Source organism: Hoplias malabaricus, chromosome 13 (assembly GCF_029633855.1).
Source record: "Hoplias malabaricus isolate fHopMal1 chromosome 13, fHopMal1.hap1, whole genome shotgun sequence".
In the NCBI taxonomy this organism is placed as follows: domain Eukaryota; kingdom Metazoa; phylum Chordata; class Actinopteri; order Characiformes; family Erythrinidae; genus Hoplias; species Hoplias malabaricus.
In genome coordinates, this window is record NC_089812.1 from 16962838 (window position 1) to 16987658 (window position 24821).

The 24821-nt window shown below is 38.7% G+C and overlaps 1 protein-coding gene across 1 annotated transcript; it reads left to right on the forward strand.

Moving 5' to 3' along the window:
* Window positions 1-1208: 1208 nt before the first annotated feature.
* On the forward strand, window positions 1209-15065 carry trap1 (TNF receptor-associated protein 1). Its single transcript, XM_066642577.1, has 18 exons — window positions 1209-1448; window positions 2149-2304; window positions 2661-2743; window positions 3531-3671; window positions 3778-3849; window positions 3952-4112; window positions 4714-4823; window positions 4994-5067; window positions 5889-6044; window positions 6140-6260; window positions 8837-8906; window positions 9073-9220; window positions 9471-9656; window positions 11966-12104; window positions 12255-12340; window positions 13969-14114; window positions 14576-14648; window positions 14797-15065. Exons 1-18 carry the CDS (start codon window positions 1319-1321, stop codon window positions 14896-14898), a joined length of 2154 nt encoding a protein of 717 aa, XP_066498674.1. The 5' UTR covers window positions 1209-1318; the 3' UTR covers window positions 14899-15065.
* Window positions 15066-24821: the final 9756 nt, after the last annotated feature.

Consider the following 24821-nt stretch of genomic DNA (forward strand, 5'->3'; position numbering starts at 1 on the left):
GCCATGGACATACCATGCAAGTGTCATGATGATAAGACCTTGTTAAGGTCATGAAACAGCTGCTGAAATTTGATTGGTCGATGGCGGCCATGTTTTGTTGCATATGACATCATCGTCATAGAATCTAAGTCAGCTCATCACCCACTACATGCATACCAATCGGCATGGCAATCGGACAATCCTGTGAAGCGTAACAATTTTTTTGCTGTTATAGCGCCCCCTAGGCTTGCAGTTCCACAGCCAAGTACTTATGGCTTCCTGCCCTTATAGGGATCAAGCATGTGAAGTATCGTAACATTCGGAGAAAGCTTTTGTGAGTTATAGCTGTATTTGTGTGATTTTTGGAACGTGAGCTCAACCCCTGTATTTGGGCGGAGTCTGGAAGCCGAGCAGAGATGAAATTCCAACTTTTTTTGAATAATTATTGAAGTTCAGATTCCTAGGATTCTGCTGATACCACATATGTCCATATTGGGTACATTTCCAGAGACTAATTCGCGCTCAAACATATGTGCGATTTTGCATATTATGCAAATTAGCTCAAAATCTAAGTAGGCGGAGCTTATGGGTTCTTGAGGCTTTTTTGTAGGGTCTGACCTGAGGAATCAAAAAAGAATTTCGTCTCTACGCTACACGGGGTAGGAGATATAGGGAGCGACGCGTTATGCGTCGCTATAGCGCCACCATCAGGCTGATCGGGCTGATTCTTTGCGCCTGAGTAGCGGGAGGGTTTACTACCAGTTGACCAAACGACAAGTCTGTAGGACCTACGGTTTGGGCTGCCCATCGCGTTTCATCGGAGAAAAAGAAGAAGAAGAGGAAACAGACCAAAAACAATAGGGCTCCAGCACTTGCAGTGCTTGGACCCCTAATAATAATAATAATAATAATAACTAGATTGTCTGAAGCCAAGGAATCAGGGAAAAATTTCGTCTCTAAGCCTCACGGTTTAAGAGATATGGACTGAAACGCGTTTGGCTGCGCTATAGCGCCATCATTAGGCCAAGGATTGTAACTCTTCTTGGCTGAGTCATTTAACGGGTTCCCTATCAATCTGCCAAATATGGCGTTTCTAGGCCTTACGGTTTCTGCTCCACATTGCGCTTTAGCCGAGAAAAAAAAATAATAAGAAGAAAAATCCTAACAATTACAATATGTAACATAATAATAATAATTCAGCGGTTTTAATTATTTGTTATTTTATTACTATATTATTATTTCAGCGGTTTTATGAATGTACAAGAACGCCTCTCTGTTCGTCATCAGTAGTCGCCACCCACGTGTTCGTACTGCGGAGGTCGCTCTGAGGTAGAGTGTCATGGCGTGGTGTCGGGCTCCAGTTTTGGCTCCGGTTTTGCGAAGATTCTATCTGCGCTGCTGTCAAACGAACTCCAGGCCTTTCTCCTGGGCCCAGAGGACGGGAAACCGGACCGCGAGTTTAGGGAAAGGTAAGGGCCGTTATTTCTTTAAGCCACTGTCAACACTCTCCAACTCTGAGCCTTAGTCACAGAACAAAGACAGTTATAATCTGTATATATTCATATTAAAATCTATTCGTTATGAATTAAATGTGAGAAGTGTTAGGAGTATATCTTGTTTAATAAGACGGCACAGTCATTTAGACCTGGAATAATCTATCCTGATAGGATAAAGTTAAATGATTGTTTAATAATAATTATAATAATAATAACAATATCATAAATATAAAAACCCTATAAAATCATATTTAAACCCATTATTTATGCCTAAATTTGGTTATATGCCTCTCTAAACTGCTTTTAGCATCAAAGACACTTAAAAGGAACATCTACGATTGTGAGGAAATGCTGTTCTTTCTGATTAGTTTACGTTCTCAAGCTCAGGAACTTAAAGTGGAACGGTGTATTTGTGGAAAAAAAAACGACTGTTTAAATTTATATTGTTTTTATAATTAAAATAATAAACATCACCTTTAAGTACTTGTAGTAGTTAATGGGTTGGTTTCCTGGACAGGAAGAAAGCTTAGTCCTGGATTATATCCTTCTTCCAATGGAAAATCGCACTTCAAAATGCTGTGTAGTCCAGGACTAGGTGTAATCCATGTCTGAGAGCTCCCCTATGAGTTCAGAGCTGCAGATCTCTGACAGTGTATGTTTGTGTCTTTTACAGCCAGTAACACCCTGAAGCAGCAATGTTTCACTAACTATAGAAAGTGGAACCCCAGCTGTCCTGGTTTGAGGTTATCTTGCTGTTTTTATAGTGTCCATGCAGGAACAACTGAGGAGACCCTCCACAATATCATCAGTGACACTGAGAGTGTTGAGGGTAAGAATCAGTTCCACAGATGTTTATTTATATTAGTCTTTTAGTATGAGTATGTAACAGAAACATTTATTGGAGGCCGATGCCTGTTGATATTTAAGTGACACAATTCAAACAACCCCACAAAACTAATATGTGATAAAATGATAATAATAATAATAATGATTATTATAATTATAATGTTTTAATATTTATACATTTTCACTAAATACTGGCATTTCGGCTATGCTTGTAAACGTGTAATAGCAGAGTGCCTTGTAAATAGGAGTTTGTAAAATGCATTTTATTTCTTCTTTGTTTCCAGAAGCAAATTATTATTTTTTTTAAAGTTTCCTTTGTTTTTTGTTTTTTTTTGTGAGGGTCCTTCTCCAAGCATGAGTTCCAGGCAGAGACAAAAAAGCTGTTGGACATTGTGGCCAAATCTTTGTATTCGGAGAAAGAGGTAAAGGAAGATGTTTGTGAGAAATTCAAGACTACCTTGACTGTCATTAGCTGCATTGTATTTGTCATGTCCTGTTTCACGAAGTGTATCAATTTACATATTTCTCTTACTGTGTTCATGTTTGTGAAGTGGGTGTGAGTACCCTGAAAACTGCTATATATATCAATACAGGAATCACATTCAGTTGGTAAAAAAGCATTGGTGTTGTGTGCTTTTCACAATTTTGCTATTGTGAAATTGGTCTCATTTCTGTCTCTAAGTTGCATTAAAAAGTCTTATATTTAATTTTCCCATACCTGCGTGTGTGTGTGCGTGCGTGTGTGTTTTAGGCAAACAGGGGCATAGAAATTGTTTGATACCAGTGCCTCTGTCAAATGTCATTGGAAACACTATCTGTCAACACTGAATACATTCAAATTAACGGCCATTTCTCATTCTGTTTAAAGAAATATCTGCAGTCAGAACATAATTGTTCATTTATGGTCTCAAGATTGAACTCAAGTACGAAAGCACAAAATACTACTTCTAATATTACCATTAAATGAGTTTTACTCAAATGAGTAGTACTGCTTCCCATTACTTGATTAATTTTTGTATAGTTAGCGCTGTGCCCTCAATGCCCCAGGTTACGATTTAATTGATTTGAAATTTCTTGTGCTCAGGAAAAATAATTAAAATATATAACAACCAAAGAAAATGTAATATTTTAGATATGGATTATGTTGAAATGTATACAGTACATGACAGAGTTAGTATTTGGCTTAGATTTTCTCTCCCTTGGTTACAGGTGTTCATCAGAGAACTCATTTCTAATGCAAGTGATGCCTTAGAGAAGTTACGACATAGACTGATTACAAGCGGGGGCGAGAGTGCACCTATGGAAATCCATTTGCAAACAGATGCAACCACAGGCACTTTGACTATTCAGGTAAGTTTAGATGTTGCATTATAACACGAGTCTCCATTATTATTAGAAGGTCCTGAGAATTTCATTTGTAAGTAATGCTAAATAAACTGTTTTTGATCTTATCTAGGACACAGGCATAGGAATGAATCAGGAAGACCTGGTTTCCAACCTGGGTACCATTGCTCGTTCTGGCTCTAAGGTTTGTATTGTTGTCCCCTGTGTTCTACCTCCTATTTTCCTCTAAGCATTTTACAGTATAGTTGTTAGATCATCTTTTGTGTTTTTCCTTCCTGCTCTTAAGGATTTCCTGGATGCTCTTCAGGGTCAAGTAGAAGCCAGCAGCTCCATCATTGGTCAGTTCGGTGTAGGTTTTTATGCTGCTTTCATGGTGGCAGATAAAGTGGATGTTTATTCACAGAGCGCAGAACCAGGTGTTCCAGGATGCAAGTGGTCCTCAGATGGGTGAGATATTAAGTAGTTAAAGTGTATGAGAAACAAAGCAGAAAATACAATAAAAATTCATAGAAATTGATTTAAAAAGCATCTGTAAGTTGATAATAAAGCTTTATTTAACAACAAAGCACAGAAAGGTTTTCGAGTGTTTTTACTGAACAACTTGATTGAATTCAGTAAATATAAACACACATGGAAAGCGTGTTCCAAAAATTTGAGACAGATATAAGTTTACCATTGTAATACATTGCTTTTTCCTTTAATTTCCACCTATGAATCATTTGGGAACTGAGGATACCAGTTGTTACTTCTTTTGTAAGTGTAATGTTTGCCTGTTCTGGCTTGATAGAAGACTTCAGCTGCTCAAAAGTCTGTGGTCACAATTGTCTGATTCCCTTCTTTATGATAACCACAGTAGACAGATATGGACACAGGCCATTCACCAGTGTTTAATAGCATTCTTATACTTGTTTGTTTGATTTTTATTAGTTCATTAAATATGGTTTGCTTGCTATCATTATTAATGGAGAAGTCAATTTCTAAGGCATATTATTTAGAATAATTAAATTGCTCAGCTATGGGGTTATTGTTTATATTGTTGCTTCTACAGTTCAGGGGCTTTTGAGATTGCAACGGCCAGTGGGATAAGACCAGGCACTAAGATTGTGTTATACCTCAAGGAAGACTGCAAAGAGTTTTCTTCTGAAGATCGTGTTAAAAGTAAATATATATGTATAATTTTCTTTATTTTATTTTATTTTTTTTACAAAACATTTTTGGCAGTTTACACTATGCATTTTAATAAAGATAATAAAATTATTATTATTATTTTTTTTTTTTAGCAATTATTGCTAATGTTTCAATTTTGTCTCCATATTTTCTTTCTGCAGAGGTTGTTAGCAAGTACAGTAACTTTGTTAATTACCCCATCTATCTGAATGGTCGACGACTGAACACACTGCAGGTAAGTGAGCTCTGAAATTTTTATTTTCAGGGCTTATACTTGTAGTCAAATATGTAAGAGAATTGACATTGTTATAATAATAATGAGTTTCATTGGAGTGCATTTCAAGATAAGCAAGTATAATGTACAATAAATATCAAAGTAAAATGTACAGACATGCAAATAACGCACACACACACACACACACACACACACACACACACACGAACACTCTCAGTTCTGGCCCTAACCTCCATAGGGAGGAACTTTCAGCAAATGTGAGTCTGGAGCAAAGAGTCAACGCTGGAGAAGACAACTGAAGCAGACTTCTTAAGTAACTTCTTACATTTTCTGCCATCATCAGTGTAGATATTTTGCAGCTGCTGCAACCCACTTGCAGTTTCTGCAGGAACTGCACTCTCTGGTTATCTTTATTATTCTGTCTTTTGGAGCTGCAAATCCTCACATGTTTTTGAGGTACCTTGACACCCTTTCAAAGTCCATTCTTTTCTGGAATAGTGTGCTTGTATAGAGCATTTTGATAATTCAGTGGTCGTTGTACAGGGCACATCCAACATATTTCAATATAGTTTCCCTAGGAATGCCTTGAAATGTGTTTGGAAAAATATGATTTCTTTGCAGGTAAAATTAAGCTATTACCACCAAAGCCAAAAAGCTTAATGTTTTGACACCTTACATTTTAGCTTTGACTCCAACGCACAGTTTCTGCAGGAAATGCACTCTAAAGCTACAACATGCTGTTACTTAAAAATGTAACCATGTGTAAAATGAAAACATCTGAACATTGTGAACATTGCTGCTTTTTTATTTTTCATTTCTAGGCACTCTGGATAATGGACCCCAAAGAGATTAGCGACTGGCAGCATGAGGAGTTTTATCGCTATGTAGCACAGGCCAATGACAAACCTCGTTACATTCTTCACTACTGCACAGATGCACCAATCAATATCCGCAGCATTTTCTACGTGCCAGAAAATGTGAGGGGAAAAAAGACGCCTAATACATCACACTTATTGACTTGTTGCTTTTTTTGACCTGATCCTTGTGTGTGTGCGTGTGCATATCTGTGTAGAAACCATCCATGTTTGACGTAAGTAGGGAAATGGGATCCAGCGTGGCTCTGTACAGCAGAAAAGTCCTTATCCACACCAAGGCAGCAGACATTTTGCCTAAGTGGCTGCGGTTCTTACGAGGTAGGCTTGTTAATTTTTCTTGTTCATTTTTTTCGACAAAAGGCTCAGTTGTGTTATATATAACACTATATATATATATATATATATATATATATGTGTGTGTGTGTGTATATAATTAGAATATTACTTAAGACCAATACCCAAAAAAAGGATTTTTAAAAATGCTGTCCAACTGAAACGTATAAGCATGTACAACACTCAATACTTGGGGCTCCTTTTGCCTGAATTACTGCAGCAATACGGCGTGGCATGGAGTCGATCAGTCTGTGGCACTGCTCAGGTGTTATGAAAGCCCAGGTTGCTCAGACGAGTTTGCTGGCCAATTAAGAACAGGGATACCATGGTCCCAGGTACTGGTAGCTTTGGCACTGTGTGCACATGCCAAGTCCTGTTGGAAAATGAAATCTTCATAAAGTAGGCAGCAGCAGGAAGCATGAAGTGCTCTAAAACTTCCTGGTTGATGGCTGCGTTGACCTTGGACCTCGGCAAACACAGTGGACCAAAACCAGCAGATGACATGGCACCCCAAACCATCACTGACTGTAGAAACTTTATACTGGACCTCAAGCAATGTGGATTCTGTGCCTCTCCTCTATTCCTCCACACTCTGGGACCTTGATTTCCAAAGGAAATGCAAAATTTACTTTAATCACAGAACATAATTTTAGACCACTCAGCAGCACTCTTTTTGTCTTTAGTTCAGGTGAGATGTTTGACTGAATGATGTTTGACTCTGACTGAAACCCATGTCTTGCATACGTCTGTGTGTGGTGGTTCTTGAAGCACTGACTCCAGCTGCAGTCTAGTATTTGTGAATCTCTCCCACATTTTTGAATGGGTTTTGTTTCACAATCCTCTCCAGGGTGCGGTTATACCTATTGCTTGTACACTTTTTTTCTACCATGTCGTTTCCTTCCCTTTGCCTCTCTATTAATGTGCTTGGAAACAGAGCTCTGTGAACAGCCAAGCCTCTTTAGCAATGACATTTTGTGTCTTGCCCTGGTTGTGTAAAGTGTCAATGGTCAACTTTTGGACAACTGTCAAGTTAGCAGTCTTCCTCATTATTGTGTAGCCTACAGAACTAGACTGAGAGGCCTTTGCCGGTGATTTGAGTTAATTAGCTGATTTGGCACCAGGTGTCTTCAATATTGAACCTTTTCACAATATTCAAATTCTCTGACATTGAATTTGGGTTTTTCATTAATTGTCAGTTATAATCATCAAATTAAAAGAAATAAACACTTTAAATATCAGTCTGTGTGTAATGAATGAGTATAATATACAAGTTTCACCTTTTGAATCGAATTACTGAAATTAATCAACTTTTATTATTCATTTTATGAATTTTAGGCATCATTGTGGGGGAAAAAAACAATTCTCAGCTTCTATTTACATTTCATTTACGTTTTCCACTGTAAAACGTTTTGTCCGCTAACCATTTCTTCACCACTTTTGCTATGTGTTTTGGGTCACTGTCGTGCTGAAATGTCCACTGGTCAAAATTTCTCTGCAGACTGCTTGATGTATTGCTCTTTTTTCATGATGCCATTTACTGTGATTAGGTTCCTTGTTCCATTAGCTGAAAAACACCCCCAAATCATTACGCCCCTACCACCATGTTTGACAGTGGGGTTGGTGTTCTTAGGGTTGAAAGCATCCAAATCTTTTATGCCAAATGAAGGATATATCCTTCTGGCCAAACAGTTCACTTTTTGTTTCATCTGACCTTAAACCAGAAGAAGCATTTTGCAAAGGCCAAGTGGGCTTTTGTGTGCCTTTTCTGGAGAAGTGGCATCGTCCTGGCTCTGTATCTATGGAACCCTGCAGTGTCAGTTGGATTGTCTGCCTTGAGACGTCACCTCTCTCACTATCCTCCTGGCCAGCACAGGTGTCACTTTTGGCTTCCAACCACAACCTCTGAGATTTTCTACAGTGCGGAATGTCTAGTATTTTTTTAATGATACTTTGCACTGTAGTCACTGGAACATGAAAACATTTAGATATGGCCTTATAGCCCTTTCCTGTCTTGTGAGCAGCCATAATGTGCAGCCACAGGTCATTAGTGAGCTCCTTTGTCTTAGCCAGGGGTGGGCAATCTTATCCGCAAAGGGCCAGTGTGGCTGCTGGTTTTTGTTCCAACCAACCAGGAGGTCACATGATCATTTGTTTTACTCAAGCCAACTAATTAAAGGAGTGAAATCAGGTGTGCTTGAGCATGAATGGACTTAAATCCAGCAGCCACACCGGCCCTTTGCGGATAAGATTGCCCACCCCTGGTCTTAGCCATGACTGTCCAAAATCCAATTGCAGAGAGCTGCTGTTTTTCACCTGTTGACTTGATTAAAACAGCTGTTCCCAATGAATCAGGGTAATTAGGATTTTCAGAACAACTGGACTATTTGGAACGGTGTAGAACTTTGGCTTTTCCCATAGACTGACAATTTTCAGAGGGTATGAATAATTTTGGACATGCCACTTTGTTCAAATGTAAATGAAAGCTGAAGAATATTTTTTTTCCCCACAATGATGCCTCTTGTGTGCACAACTTTTTTTAATGTGATAACACTTTGTTGCAGGTGTTGTCGACAGTGAAGACATTCCTTTGAACCTCAGTAGAGAGTTACTACAGGAAAGTGCACTCATCAGGTAAAAGTATCATCATTCTTGGGCAAACACTCTGGTGCATCTGTGGCAGTTAACTAACCTTAAGCATCAAAGTTACAGTTTTACTTTTCAGATTTAACTGAAATGAAAATTAAGTAGTGTGGTATATAATTTGATTGATAAATAACTTTTATTGTCATTTCATTAGGAAACTGCGAGATGTTCTCCAGCAGCGAATCATTCGTTTCATGTATGACCAGAGCAAGAAGGAGTCTGAGAAATACGCTCGTTTTTTTGAGGACTATGGGCTTTTCATGAGAGAAGGGATCGTGACCACAGCTGAACAGGAAGTCAAGGTCAGGGAGAGTGATAATTCAGTATCAAATTGTAATTGTAGAATCAAAGATCCTAATGGATCAGCCTCATTTTTTTATATATATATATATATATATATATATATAATATTTCTTACATATGAAGCTTAAAACCAATTTCTTTTTTTTTATTCATTTAGTAACTTGTTTGTGTTTTACATTCAATTTCAATACAGGGCTAGTCTTAGTCTTCCAGTTTGAGGAATTTGACGTTATTTTCTCCATCCATCAGGAGGAAATAGCCAAGCTGCTTCTTTTTGAGTCCTCTGCATTGCCTGCAGGTCAGCTGACCAGCCTGATGGACTACACTTCCCGAATGAAAGCTGGCACAAGGAACATCTACTACCTTTGTACTCCAAACCGCCATCTAGCTGAGCAGTCCCCATATTTTGAGGCAATGAAGCAGAAAGACACAGAGGTGAGTGATATCCTATTGCAGAAATCTGGCAACACCCTGTGACGTATATTGGAATATGGATCTTTTAATAGTCAGGATTTAAATAACCATGGTTATTTTGGAGTCTTACTCTCAGATTAATTAAAAATGTATACCATAGTGTGAAAAAGTGTTTGCCCCCTTCAGGATTTCTTTTTTTTGTTTTGTTTCAGATCATCAAACAAATTTAAATATTAGTCATTTACATTTACATTCATGCATTTGGCAGACACTTTTATCCAAAGCGACTTAGAAAAGAGGATCTAACATTCAAACAGCACAATTTATACAAATTACCTTACATTGAGTGCAGTATGCCAGGAAGTAATAAGTGCATTAAAGATGCAAACGTTAGCCATACGTTAGCCATACGTTAGCGCCCGCCCTCTCCGTTCCTCAAAGGAGCGCCTACTAACACGACCAACCCCCCGTACAGGTCAGTTGAGGCTATTCTCATCTCTGGTACCACGCTGGTGGAACGAGCTTCCAAGCACTATCAGAGCAACAGAAACCCTCTCTTCATTCAAGAAATCATTGAAAACCCAGCTCTTGCGAGAGTATCTTTTGCACTGAATGTCTTTCTTTAATGCACTTATTACTTCCTGGCATATTGCACTTAATGTAAGGTATTTTGTATAATTTGTGCTGTAGTTCGAATGTTAGATCCTCTTTTGTAAGTCGCTTTGGATAAAAGCGTCTGCCAAATGCATAAATGTAAATAAATGTAAGTCTTTCAGTGCAAGAGATACTCTCGGAAGAGCTGGGTCTTCAAGGATTTCTTGAATGCGGAGAGGGTTTCTGTTGCTCTGATAGTGCTTGGAAGCTTGTTCCACCAGTGTGGTACCAGAGATGAGAATAGCCTCAACTGACTTGTACAGGGGGTTGGCCGTGTTAGTTGGCGCTCCTTTGAGGAACGGAGAGGGCGGGCGCTAACATATTGCTTTAAGAGTCTATTGAGGTAGATGGGAGCAGAGCCAGTGAATACTCTGAAGGCCATCATTAGTGATTTAAATTTGATGCGAGAAGCTAAGGGTAGCCAATGCAGCTCAACTAATAGGTGTGTGACATGTGCTCTTTTAGGCTGGTTGAAAACCAGGTGTGCTGCAGCATTCTGGATCATCTGTAGCGGTCTCACAGCAAAGGTCGGAAGACCTGTCAGGAGGGGGTTGCAATAGTCAAGACGGTAGATTACTAACGTCTGAACAAGGAGCTGTGTTGCATGTTGAGTTAGGTATGGCCTAATCTTCCTTATGTTGAATAGGGAGAAGCGGCATTATCGAGCTATAGCGGTAACGTGATCTGCGAAGGTCAGCTGGTCATCAGCCATGACACCCAAAGACAACAAGTCCTGACCTGAATTCTATTGAGATGCTGTGGCATGACCTTAAAAAGGTGGTTCATGCTCGAAAACTCTCCAATGTGGCTGAATTATAACAATTCTGCAAAGATGAGTGGGCCGAAATTCCTCCACAGCCTTGTGAAAGACTCATTGCAAGTTACCACAAAAGCTTGATTGCAGTTTTTGTTGCTAAGGTTGGCCCAACAAGTTATTAGGTTTAGGGGGCAAATTTTTAAAAACTGCATTTTGTGTTTACTTGTGTTGTCTTTGACAAATATTTACATTTGTTTCATGATCCGAAATATTTAATAGTGACAAACAGGCAAAAAAAAAACCAAGAAATTATGAAGGGGGCAAACAATTTTCCACACCACTGTATATTCAAAAGATTTTAGTTAGCGGTGAAAATGAAACAGTGCAGATGTTTCCAAATGGGTTAACTGCATACAACCAATAGGAACCTCTATTTGTATAAGGGTGCTGGTTTTGTCCAGATCTAGAACTGTTCTATTTGCTCTGAACATAAATAGCAAGTGTGAAAGATGTCTCGGACCACAGAACCATAAGAACTGGTGTCTGTTCAGCTCAAATGGAAACAAAGTTGTTTGTGTGTAGTGTAAAAACACTTTTTTGAAGGCTTGGTCTTTCAGACAAATCACAGGAAGTTGACATAGTATAAATGAACAAAATGGATGTGACCAAGTAGTTTATTCCCTGCAAGAGCAGATGACATGTAAGACGATTTAATGCTTTTGTAAAATGTTTTTTATACATATATAACTGTAGTTGTGAAGGTCCAAATGGAACTGGCTTTTAACACCCTTGCTCACATTTGTTTGCTATTTGTGCATGTTATCAAAGTTCTTCATAAGGTAGCACCACTTATTTAGGTCTAGGAGCTGGACATTCAGGATTTTAGACACTTCATTTTGAGTTTGATCTTTTCTTGCAGGTACTTTTCTGTTATGAGCAGTTTGATGAGCTAACTCTGCTCCACCTCAGAGAGTTTGACAAGAAGAAGCTCATTTCTGTGGAAACAGATATTGTTGTTGACCACTACAAAGAGGAGAAATTTCAAGACCGCAAACCAGGTATGGTAGTCCTTCATATTCCAATGTCTGTGATGCATGATTTTAGAATGAATTACAAATTTGCAGGGGAAAAAAAAAATTACATATATATATATATATATTTTTTTTACTAATAAATGATCAGTCTAATTATCAACCAATAATTTTTAGAATCAGAAAAATTAACAGAGCAGGAAGCTGAACATCTAATGGCATGGATGAAGAACTCTCTTGGCCAGAAAGTCACAAATATCAAGGTAATGAAAAATGTAAAGGTAGCTGCTGAAATGTAAACTCATCAAAATATAGTTTTAATTTGATAAATATTAGTGTTGCACCGATCAGTATTGGCACTGATACTGGCACTTAAACACAGTATCGGTATCGGCTACAGAAAGCAACGATACCATAGGTGTGTTGGAAATGGCCCACTACTCCCTACATTATTCCCTACATGTAGTACACAGCACTTTTTGGGACACACCCCATGAAGCAGATACTGCATGTATTCAGCTCAATTCAAAGTTGGGACAGATAATAAACAGACTGGGTATTTCACACTATACAACTTGTTTTGCCGATTTTTGCAGAGACTGAAAATAAATCGCACACACTACACGGCCCCAAACTCCCCAACCAAACATGTAACTCGTGTTTTCTTAGAGACACATATAAATACAGACATACAATTTGCTGCAGTTATTGTTTGTGCTGCTATTTGTGTAGATCCACAAAGAAAAGACATGTATAAATGTCTTTGGGTCATGGATGGGAAAACATATTCGGTGAGGTCTCTACACCCTGCAGTGGGAGCTGGAGATTAGGAGAATAGCACATAGTTATGGCTATGTTCCACCTTAAATGTTTTAGAAACAGCGCTGTAGCATGTGCCAGTGTTGCATCATTTAAGGTGGAATGGAAAAATAGAATTCAGTTCTAATAAAGGCTGTAACAGTGTGTTGTGTGGTGCACCATGTTCTCCTACAGATAATACTCATTATTTGGGGACATGTGCATCCAACTACATGTATTGTAATTTTTCATAGTTTTACTGTTTAATCCGTCCTTCACTGTAGAGCTCCACTGCACACACCTGTGTTTATTTTCTGTTCTCTGTTCTCATTGGCTGTTGAAGGGACTAGTTCAGCCTAGAGTTGGTGGAGAGTTTACACTGTGTGACTACGTCCAAATTCAGGTTGAAAAAAAAATTAAAAGTTTGATATACTGCGAGTGGTCTGAAACATGATTTTGAGGCAAAAATATTTAAAATCGTGCTAAAAGCTGTGCAGTGTAACCCCAGCTTAATGCCAAAGAACACTGACATCATTTAAGCAACCACAATGAAGCGCAGGTCAGCAGGAGTTCTTAAAAAGTGCATTTCACAGTCGTGACAAATATCCTCATAAAAGTGTAAAAAGCTGTTCAATCAGGCTAGAATATGTCTTCCTACTTGTACTTGTTACTGTATTTTAGAAATACTGAGTTTTCTCATGGCTCTGAAACTTAATGTTTTAATGTTCAGTCAATAAAAAAGTAAATGATATTCATTCAAGCTTATTATCTCTTATAAGCAAAACAGAACAGTTTTAACAAAAAATGTAAGTATAGCAATATAAATATCTGGATTTATAGGCTGGATTATATCTGTCTAGTAGTTATGATAAAGTTGGTATTGGTACTCTGTATTGGCAGATACTTGAACATGAAATATTGGTATCTGAAGGGAAAAAGTGGTATCGGTGCATCCCTAGTAAATATCCGGAAAATATTATAGTTCATTTGTGTTCTTGTAAACAGTTAACAGCTCTCTTAAGAATAGTTAACAGCTCTTCTAAATAAGCATGCAGTATAAATAAATGATTATGACATCCTAATACTCGGATAGGTGACCCCTCGCTTGGACACTCACCCAGCCATGATAACAGTGCTAGAGATGGGAGCAGCAAGACATTTTCTCCGCACACAACAGCTGGCCCGCAATGAGGAGGAGAAAGCCCAGATCCTTCAGCCCACCCTGGAAATCAACATTGCGTAAGGAAGAGAATAAAAAAAGCATGAGAATGGAATTATGAAAAAAAAAAGATAAATAAATAAAAAGAAAACTATAAACTTTTACCTAAACACCGATGATGTTGTGTGTTTTCCCATTACATAATTATGTCAGTTATTATTTCAAAATGTCAGTATTATAAGACTGCATTGGAAGTAAGAAAGTAAAACAAAAGATTTTTATTCCAATGATAAATTTGGGATTCTGAGGATACAATCAGAAAATCTAGCGATTAAAGTCTATATCATTAAGAGAATTAAGTCAGAATAATTCTGTTAATAAAGTAATTTCACTGCACTGCACTGCACTTGAGGCTAGAGAAGCGAGCTGGCGGTGGAATGAGAACCAGATTGTTATTATTTGAACTCTGAAATGTTTGAACAAAAAGCTGTTTGTTCCAGCTTTGCTCAACTCAGATGAAATGTTTTTCATTTTCATACAGGCATGACCTCATCAAGAAACTTTATGAGTTGAAAGATTCCAATCCTGATCTTGCACAGCTGCTTCTTGAGCAGGTATTTATTTATTGATTTATTTATTTTTTATTGTATTCAAAGTCCTTTACAATTGCAGCTTGTAATCTTGTTTTCAGCCAATTTTGTTATTTAATAAAATTAGGAAGATTAGCTAAAATTTAAGATGAGCATCTCATCTTTATTTCAGATTTTTGACAATGCCATGGTCACAGCTGGCTTAAATGACGACCCACGTCCAATGATCTCTCGATTAAACAACCTGCTGACAAAAGCCCTCGAGAAACACTGACCCCAGTAAGCTATAACTAAAGGCAAGAAAAAAACTAAATGTGCAGTTTTATTCTAACAATCCTCTGCAAAATTTTGTTTATACTGGCCATCATGTATTATTGTATGTCTTCCTGTTATTATATTGTAGATTGTCATATTGCTTTAATAAACATTCATGCAAAATATGTCCTTATGATTTTTCTCTGCTGTATTTGCCTTTTGCCTAAAATTACAAAAAAAAATGCTGCAACTTATTAAACTTAAATGTTGGGTGGGCTCTAATAGAATCATTTTATTTAACACACCAACTCCTCACAGACAGTCACCCGGTGGAAACCCCCATGGACACAGGGAGAACACACCAACTCCTCACAGACAGTCACCTGGAGCGGGAATCGAACCCTCAACCTCCAGGTCCCTGGAGCTGTGTGACTGCGACACTACCTGCTGCGCCATCGTGCCGCCTAATGAGAAATCAAGAAACAGAAATAATGCAGTATGCATAGTTTTTGAGCTTCTTGTGTCTTTTTCAAGTGAGCAAAGAAATTCTTCACATCTTCCTAATCATTTCCCTAATAAGATTCCTAGAATCTTATTTACAATTGCCATGTGGTATCATGGAATGAAAGTCTTGTTCATTGGCCCTAAGTCCATGTTATCAAAACTCTCTGATCTTACACTCAACTTTGAACCACTGGAGAATTTGCAGCCACACCACAGTCTAGGTTCACATCTTGACTCCTCATATTAAGGCCCTAACCAAAACATCCTTTGACAAACAGGCCATAATGTTGGGCGATATTATATACAATATAGCTGCATTAGCTATAAGTAATTATTGTTAATTAATTACTATGCTTATTGATCTGCTAAAGGGTTCTTGGTTCCAAAATTGAATTTGACCAGTAAGTGAGGATTCTGTACAAGAAAGGTGCACACACAAATAACAAGGACTGTTTTTTTTTTTTTTAATCAAACAACTGGTTTATTAAATGTAATATCAAATAATGAATATTGATTATACATTCAAATAAAAAAAATGGACTAAAGTGGTACATGAAGGACGTGGGAAATAAATATATTAAGGAATTTCTCTATGATAACTAGCCTAAATTCTAAAAAAGCTATAGTTTATCCAAGCAACAGCATTTGGCACCACCCTTTGAAAAATGAAATGAAATGAACCATGACATTACTTCATACCTGGAGATGATTTTTGTAGCTTCTCGTAGATGTGGGCCTTGTTGCAATGCAGCAGCAGCCATTCCTCTTCTTCCACTGGGCCTTTGCTCATTCTGAGGGTACATGTGACCTTCTCCATTGCAGGATCTACTTCCTTGGGCGAGCCATAGGCGCGTCTCACTGTGCAGCAGGTTGGGTCCTGAAGCTCCACTGATTTTCAGGGTACAGAGGTCTCAGGTCTCTTTCATGCACTGAGCATGGCATTGAGCTTTGTGGGATTAAAACTATAGCTTTCTAATTTTGCTTATAGAAATAAAAATTCTGCTGGAATTTCTATTGCCTTGAGGCAACCCCTCTCTTAGCTGAACTTCCTGACTAGAAGCAGATTCACCCTTGATTCCTTCATTTCATTTCTACCTTTCCTTTCTTTATCTCACTCCCTCACATATAATTTATGATATTTGAGAAGACGAGGACTTTAGGAGAAAAAATCCTGGAATCGTCCTTTTGAATGAGTATTCAAGATTCATTAATCTTACTTTTGCAATTAATATCAAACAATATTGCTTACACATGAGTGCAGTTATTTTAAGCTAGCCTAGAGCAAGTTGAGAGGGATTAATTGGGGTGCAAAATTCATTCATTCATTATCTGTAACCGCTAATCCAGTTCAGGGTCACGGTGGGTCCAGAACTTACTTGGAATCTTTGGGGCAAGACAGGAATACACCCTGGAGGGGGCGCCAATCCTTCACAGGGCAACACACACACACACACACATTCACACCTGCGGACACTTTAAGTCACCTATCCACCTCCCAACGTGTGTTTTTGGACTGTGGGAGGAAACCGGGGCACCTGGAGGAAACCCACATGGACACGGGGAGAACACACAACTCCTCACAGACAGTCTAAATATATTGTAAAATACAATGTAAATATAATCTTTTGATTCTAGTGCAAATCTGTATATAAATGTAAATGTTTCCAAAACACAAATAAAGCATTTTATAAACAGTCACAATCTCTTTTTTCTTTATAATTTTACAACGATAAATATAAATATATTTTATGTCTTTCCAACAATCAATCTCCCTCTGATGTGTGATCTCACTCTAAATCTGTGAGGAGAAGAACCTCCACCTCCCCTCACTCCTTCTGATGTGTGAGCTCACGCCCCCTGATGTGTGAGCTCATTCTAAAACTGTAAAGAGAATCTCCCGTTCATAATATATAGCTAGTACAAATGATTACTTAGCAGTAATTACAAATAGCTCATACTTATGCAGAGTTTTGGGGAGAAGACGACAGCCTCCATGCGGCTTCCCCTGTGAGTAGTGAGAAATGGTGCAAGACCAACTCATTAAATTAATGTCACCAAAGAATCATCGAACTGGCAGACCAAGGTATAAGCCAAGGTCAAGACCAAGGCAGAGAACCTTCTTAGGATGGGCAGACACCCCCATCGTTGAAAACCAACAGTCCCACAAGGTTCTGTCTTCTCACCAATGCTGTTCAACATCTATATTCCTGACCTGCCAGATACAACATCTACCAAGTATGGCTATGCGGATTATCTTGCCATCATGCTTCGACCCTGCATGCTTCCCACCGCGACCCTGAATTGGATAAGCGGTTACAGATAATGAATGATTAATGATACACTAAAGTTGTGATTAATTCAGAGTTCAGAATCCAGAGACGTAACGTCACAGAAACTCTATACTTTTATTAAACATTATGTATACATTAGACATATTAGGCATTTTGTCATACTTACAAAAATAAGAAAATAGATTATATTTTTTAACGTCTTCAGAATATGTATACGTTTAGAATGGAATTGTCTGTTGCAGTTTAAAACACAGCAGAAAACACTGATATATGAGTTCACTCTAAAACTGAGGAGAGGAACCAGAACAACCTCCACCTCCCCTTCACACCCGATGATCTACAACTGAGCAGAGGAATCTCCACAACGACCTCCATTTTGGCCTCACTCCCACTGATGTGTGAACTCACTCTAAAACTGTGAGGGGAGGAACTTCCACAACGACCTCCATTTCCACCTCACAACCCAACATATAGATCTAACCCGTTCTCAGATGATGGGAGTGAGGACCTACCTCTGCTTCCAGAACATCTCTATGCAGTCAAGTAGGGCTAGCCCTGAATATGTGGATATACGTTGGGTAGGTATTCAGTTTATTATTTTGGGATTTGTATATTTGTTTTTTCTGGATAAATGTGGCAATAAAGGCAACCCTCCATTCCACATGTATTCAGCCATGTCAACATAAAAGTCTTGAACCAAGCCTAAAACAGCCTAACACACTACAGCAACCTACTTACAAAGTAGCATGGCGAAGCTACAGTTAATTTTGTCAGCTTTACACCTCAAAGAAGCTCTGGTTTATTTGTGTACACCATTAGTGGCACTGTGTAGCGCATGAGTTAGCATACGACTCAGCAAGCGGAGCCATGCTTGGAGCCAAAGTGCGGCTTTAATTTTTACAGCGGGCTCCGAGAGCTGATATTCTGAACAATAGGGCTGGCCCCAATTATTCGGATATTCAGATATTTGTTCATTGGGTATTTGGTTTATAATTTTTTGATTTGGATATTTTTTGGATAAATGTGATTATCAATAAAGGCTCCACCACATTTAGGCTCCAGCAGGAAATACAGTGCTCTCCCCACTCCACCTGTATTCAGGCTCATCAACATAAAAGTCTTTGTGAGAAAAGAAGGCAGGAGAGAAGAGAACAGAATATAGAAGAGAAGAGAAGAAGAGGAGAGAAGAGAAGATGAGAGAATAGAAGAGGGGAAAAGAAGAAAACAAGAGAAGAGAAGGAGACAAGCAAAGAGTAGAAGAGAAGAGAAGATAATATGAGGAGAAAATAGAATAGAAAAAAATAGAAGAGAGAGAAGAAAATAGGAGAGGACAGAAGAGAAGAGACATGAGGAGACAAGAGAATTGAAGAAAGTATAGCAGAAAAGTGAAGGAGACTGGAGAAGAGAAGATGAAAAGAGAATGTAGAGAAGAGGGCAGAAGAAAAGAAGAGGAAAAGATAACAGGAAGTGAAGAAGACAAGAAAAGAGAATAAGACAAGAGAAGAGGAAGAGAAGAAAAGAGAATAAAGAGAAGAGTATAGAACGGAACAGAAGAAAAGAGAAGAGGGCAGGAGAGAAAAGAAGAGAAGAGAAGGAGACAAGAGAAGAATAAGAAAAGAAAAGAGGAAGAGTAGAAAAGAGAACAAAGAAGAGAACAGAACAGAAGAAAAGAAAGAATAAAAGAGAAGAGAAGGGCTACATACCTGTAATGGTCATGATCACAGCCAGGGAGTTAAAACAACAAGCGCAAATTAACAGAATTCCTCTGTGATCCGTCTGGGTGTGTGTGTGTGTGTGTGAGAGAGTCACCTTTTGGAGGGTTAAAAGCTGATAGATATGAGCTTGTGGAATTTATGGACTCCTTTTGTAGATTTCTTCCATTTTCCACTACAACACACACACACACACTGCCCCAACTGTCCACTGTTCACATGTTCTTAGATGGGTGCTATTATTTTTAATAGCCATATTTACACTATATTTCCATTTAGTGGAAATGTTGGATGTTCAAAAAAGAGGAGAGAGAGAGAGAGAAACAGAAGAAAAAACAGTTGTTGTGAACAGGCCTGTTTAGACAGGTAGATAATTCTGCTGTGTTGTTTGAGCCCTGTGGTATTTTAACTGAGCATAGACATTCATTAAAGGAACAACAGGTACAAATTTGTTTTTTTTTTCGCTCCTGGGCTCCCCCTACAGTTGCAGAATGTATCTCACTTTCATAGCACTGCAGTGTTGTGCATAAACAGAACATGTTCGTATTTTTTGTGAACACGACTCAGTTTACATATAATGAATGTGAACATGAGCGTTGTTTATGCTCACAGGACACTCACATTTATGGCATGCCGCATGACATCAAAACACAGCCAAGCATGGCTAGTGCTAGCATTTGAATGCATTTTATGAGCACTTGTGTTGACTCAGATGGGAAAAAACACATGTTTTTGTGCTGATTTTGCTGCCTGGTTTGTTAAAACAAGTCCAGACATCAGCCATGTCAACATCACATCAGAATCACCAAGGAATGTCACAGATGCATGTAATTGTAGTCATGCAATGGTCTTACACTTAAACAACATATTTGGGATTTGTGAGCCTAGACACAAAGATTAGTGTGTTATGACCCCATATGTCATTCACAAGTAGTCACTGAGATCTATGTTCTAAGTGCTAGGGTTAGGTAGGGTGCCCTAGAGCACAGTAAGTAAAATGTTGGGAGGGTGCCAGAGTAGAGTACAGGTAGAATGCCCTACAGTACAATTCTACAGTAGAGTGCAGGTGGAAAATTTGTTTAATAACATCATCATATTTTATAATTTGTAATTATCGAGAACTGAGGTCATGCACTAAACCCAATTTATGTTTTGTTTTTTGAAAAAATGCTGACAATTTGCATGGTTGTGTGAATTTTTTTTTGCATTCCTCCTAAACTGTTTGATGGCCCAATGTTTTGTTTGACGTACACCTTCATATTCTTAATTAATTAATTCTAAATTAATTTCACAGGGTCCTTGGCTGTCTCATTCACACTGGAACTTGCTGTTTGGAGTCATGAATGAGGAGATCAGAGACATGAAATACTGACCCATGTTTGGCTTAATGAGCCGATGAGACTAAAGTAGTTCACTAATACTTGGCTTCACTCCACACATAACGTAGACCACATTACCTGGATTGTTCCAGAAAAGCACAAGTAACTGAAACAATAACATGACTTCACATTACACATTGATTGTATGCTGCCAGCACAATCTATGAGTATATATGGAAGCATCATTCCATGCTTGTGATTATCACTGAGCATAATAAGTTAAAATGCTATCTACCAAAAGCCAGGCTAGAAACCTTTTCTTTGGTTTGTACTCTATATTTACCACTACCAAGCACCTGACATTAAAAAATGAATTAAAACAAAAAATTTAATGTAAAGCCTGAGGTTGAAAACATATAGAAGCCAATGAGAAAATCCTACAAACATTTCTTCCAGAAGCAAGAGCACACAGCAACATGGCAAACAAACTGAGCTTAACGTTCACCAAAAGTGGAACTTATGCACACATCGACACTGGAGCTTTTACCATTCCCACCTGTCATACCGTGATCACCACAGATTAACATTCATTTATTCATTCATTATCTGTAACCGCTTATCCAGTTCAGGGTCACGGTGGGTCCAGAGCCTACCTGGAATCATTGGGCGCAAGGCGGGAATACACCCTGGAGGGGGCGCCAGTCCTTCACAGGGCAACACAGACGAACACATACATTCACTCACACACTCACACCTACGGACACTTTTGAGTCGCCAATCCACCTACCAACGTGTGTTTTTGGACTGTGGGACAGATTAACAGAAGAAATAAAAATAAAATTTAATGAAACAATACAAACTAATAATTAACCCTTTACCCCAAAGAAAATCAATTAAATAAACACTAACCAAAATGAAAATAAACACCAACAACAAACTGTGGTGTGCACACACCTCTCTGTTCCAGCAGAAGGCAGTGACAGCTCACAAATATCCCCTCAGCCCTAACACATTCACCCCAAGTTTAAGTTTTCACAGTCCTGGTGAGAAGGGGCAGAATTTACTGCCATGATCAAAACATGGTTTGTCTACAAAACATAGTTTGTGTATAACAAAACCCTAGGCAGAACTCAGTATAGCTGACTGAGGGAGATTCAAGGATTCAAAGATTTTTATTGTCAATTCCTCTACATATCTAGAACACATAGGAGAATCGAAATGCCATTTCTCTCTCACCTTATACACATATTTACAGACAGACATGTAGGTCAATAATACAATACAATAAAATGTTGAATGGAGAGGGGGGGCTTGGGGAGGGGGAGAGTAGGCTATAATATCAAACTTGCAAATAGTAAAGTGCAAATACATTATGGAAATCAATGCAAAATGTCTTGACCCATCCTTCTTTTGGACAACCACTATAGGGGAAACATAAGAACTAGTGCCAGGACTCACTATCTTACAGTATACTAACTCCTGTATATGGGTTTTTACCAAATAATATTGAAAAGGGGGAGATGCCAGTACCTCCCAAATCTGTCTTACTGACTAAAAACAGTGTCATGTTTTCCAAAAGAGCATGAGCCACCTTTTGTTCTTCAGGTGTAAGGACAGGCCCTCTAAGCTAGGAAAAACAGGCTCCAACAAGTCAGAAGAAAGGGCAGAACCCAACACATCACAGCATGATGCCAACAACAATTTCATGGTACCTGCTGGCACTCACACTGCTAGGACCCACAGCACTGGGACCATACCTCTTTTACCATTCTGTAAAGTCTGCTCTAAATGTTGACATTCAGAAAATACTTGCTGCCATGCTTGACCTGTGGGATGTGTATCCAATGAACGAAAAAGATCATTACCATGCTGTACAAAAAGCTCATTATAGCATGGACTAATTATGTTCATCCTCATAAGACTCTCCTCTTCTTCTTCCATGTAATGGAATCCTTACAAAGGTGGATGTCAGCATCACCAGAGCTCTTGGTAATCAGTATACCCATTCTGGACAGGACTTTCCCTAGAATACATACATCCACTTCTAAATAAGTAGGGTATGTCTAAACAATTGGCGGCTTTTAACTGCAACCAAAGGGCAAAACTGAAGATTTGGCTGAAAGTTTTCCTGCTGTTGCGAGGCTTGATGCCCCACTAATGGCCAGGTTTGCTCTTAACTAGGCCCTACAATAACAGGCAATGTGACAAGTTTGCCTGCAACTCAAACATATAGGTTTACCATCAGCTTGGAAATGGTATTGTGAGTCAAGATTAAAAAGAGCCAACCCTAGGATTGCTAGACACTACAAGAAACTCCAACCGATTCATAATGGCATCTAATTGTGTTTACTTTCAAAGACTCTCTTTTAGCCCTGCTAACTCCTTTGAAATCTGGGCACTGTTCTACTGAACTATAATAGGGAGAATAGAGCCTCTGTGGCTGCTTTGCTAGGTCCACTGCTGGTTTACTGTACTAAGCAACTTTTGAATCATGGAGTGGAGGGCTCTCACAAGAATATTTTGTTTACACACATTCCCTTGGCTGAACTCTCGGATGATTTAAATACCATGTTTATGTGAGAGAGATAGGGAGAGTGTGTTAGTAGAAGCCCAAAGATCCAGTTGTGTGAGAGAGATGGGTGTCAGACTTGACTTCAGTACAGTACTGTACATGTGATTTACATATTGTATTCCTTTAAACAAAGCTGTTCCACACTGATCAAAATGTAGTCAGAATTAAATAACAAATGTGATAAAAATAGCAGTGTAGAACAATTTGACATTTAATAGCTGCATGAGTGTTGACTGTAAAATAAATTTAAAATTTGCCAGTTAATAGCAGCAAGAGTATTGGCAATAAAATATATCCACAGGTTACCAATCAATAGCAGCAAAAGTGTTGGCATCAGAATTACTCCACCATATTCACAAAATTACAAATATGGTGAAATATAGCACCCCACTAACCCTAATCTCTCTCACACACACACTCTACAAAACTGTATAAAGTACATCTCAAACACCTCACCTAAATGTCAAAAAGCAAAATAAATATATATCGACAAAGCCAGAGGCACAATTACACACAATCACTTCATACACATAAAAACAGAACTCAATCTATACTTCATATAGATAATGTGAGCAGGTAGGCTGTCAGAGCATGAAATTGTTGCCCCAAGCCAACCACTTAAGTGCTAGGACATTTATATCACACACTCTTGGATAAAAATCTGATCTCAATAGGCAGTCTAGTGCAATAACCAACAAATTTAAAAATACATAAGAAAATATTATTGAGAAAAGGTGGCTCAGTACCAGTATTTCCAAATATATCTCTCATATTTAAGTATATAAAACCAATGGGGGACTATTGGCCTGCAGACAGCCAGGCTATGGTACTCTAAACAAGAGAAGACATCACAAATCTTATAGGTAGTTATATTAAAAAACACCCTTTATTGTCAAGGTAGCTCACTACTACTTTCGGGCTCTCCACACATAACCTAGACCATAAGCCCGACTGTTCCAAAAAAGCCAAAGTAACTGAAACAATAACATGCCAACAATAAAATCCTAAAAATCTCATTCTTCCAGCAGTGATAGCACACAGCACCAAACAATTGTGCTTCACGTCTGCCAAAAGCAGAAGTGATGAATGCACCAACACCAGGGCTTTTATCGTTCCTACCTGACATACCGCGATGACCACTGGGTAACTCTTTACCCCTAAAAAAATACATGCACTCTAGCATAAAATAACAGTTAAGTAAAATCCCATCCATCCATTATCTGTAACCGCTTAAGGCGGGGGGTCCAGAGCCTACCTGGAATCATCTGGCGCAAGGCGGGAATACACCCTGGAGGGGACGCCTGTCCTTCACAGGGCAACACAGACACACACACATTCACTCACACTTTGGAGTCGCCAATCCACCTGCAACGTGTGTTTTTGGACTGTGGGAGGAAACCGGAGCACCCGGAGGAAACCCACGCGGACACGGGGAGAACACACCAACTCCTCACAGACAGTCACCCGGAGCTGGAATCGAACCCACAACCTCCAGGCCCCTGGAGCTGTGTGACACTACCTGCTGCGCCACCGTGTTAAGTAAA

What these genes read in the sequence shown, in the direction of transcription:
- trap1 (XM_066642577.1), top strand. Translation starts at nt 1,319, where the DNA reads ATGGCGTGGTGTCGGGCTCCAGTTTTGGCTCCGGTTTTGCGAAGATTC. An exon ending in CTTTGTATTCGGAGAAAGAG is followed by an intron (nt 2,744 to 3,530) that starts GTAAAGGAAGAT and finishes CCTTGGTTACAG; the next exon opens with GTGTTCATCAGAGAACTCAT. An exon ending in TTTTCTACGTGCCAGAAAAT is followed by an intron (nt 6,045 to 6,139) that starts GTGAGGGGAAAA and finishes ATATCTGTGTAG; the next exon opens with AAACCATCCATGTTTGACGT.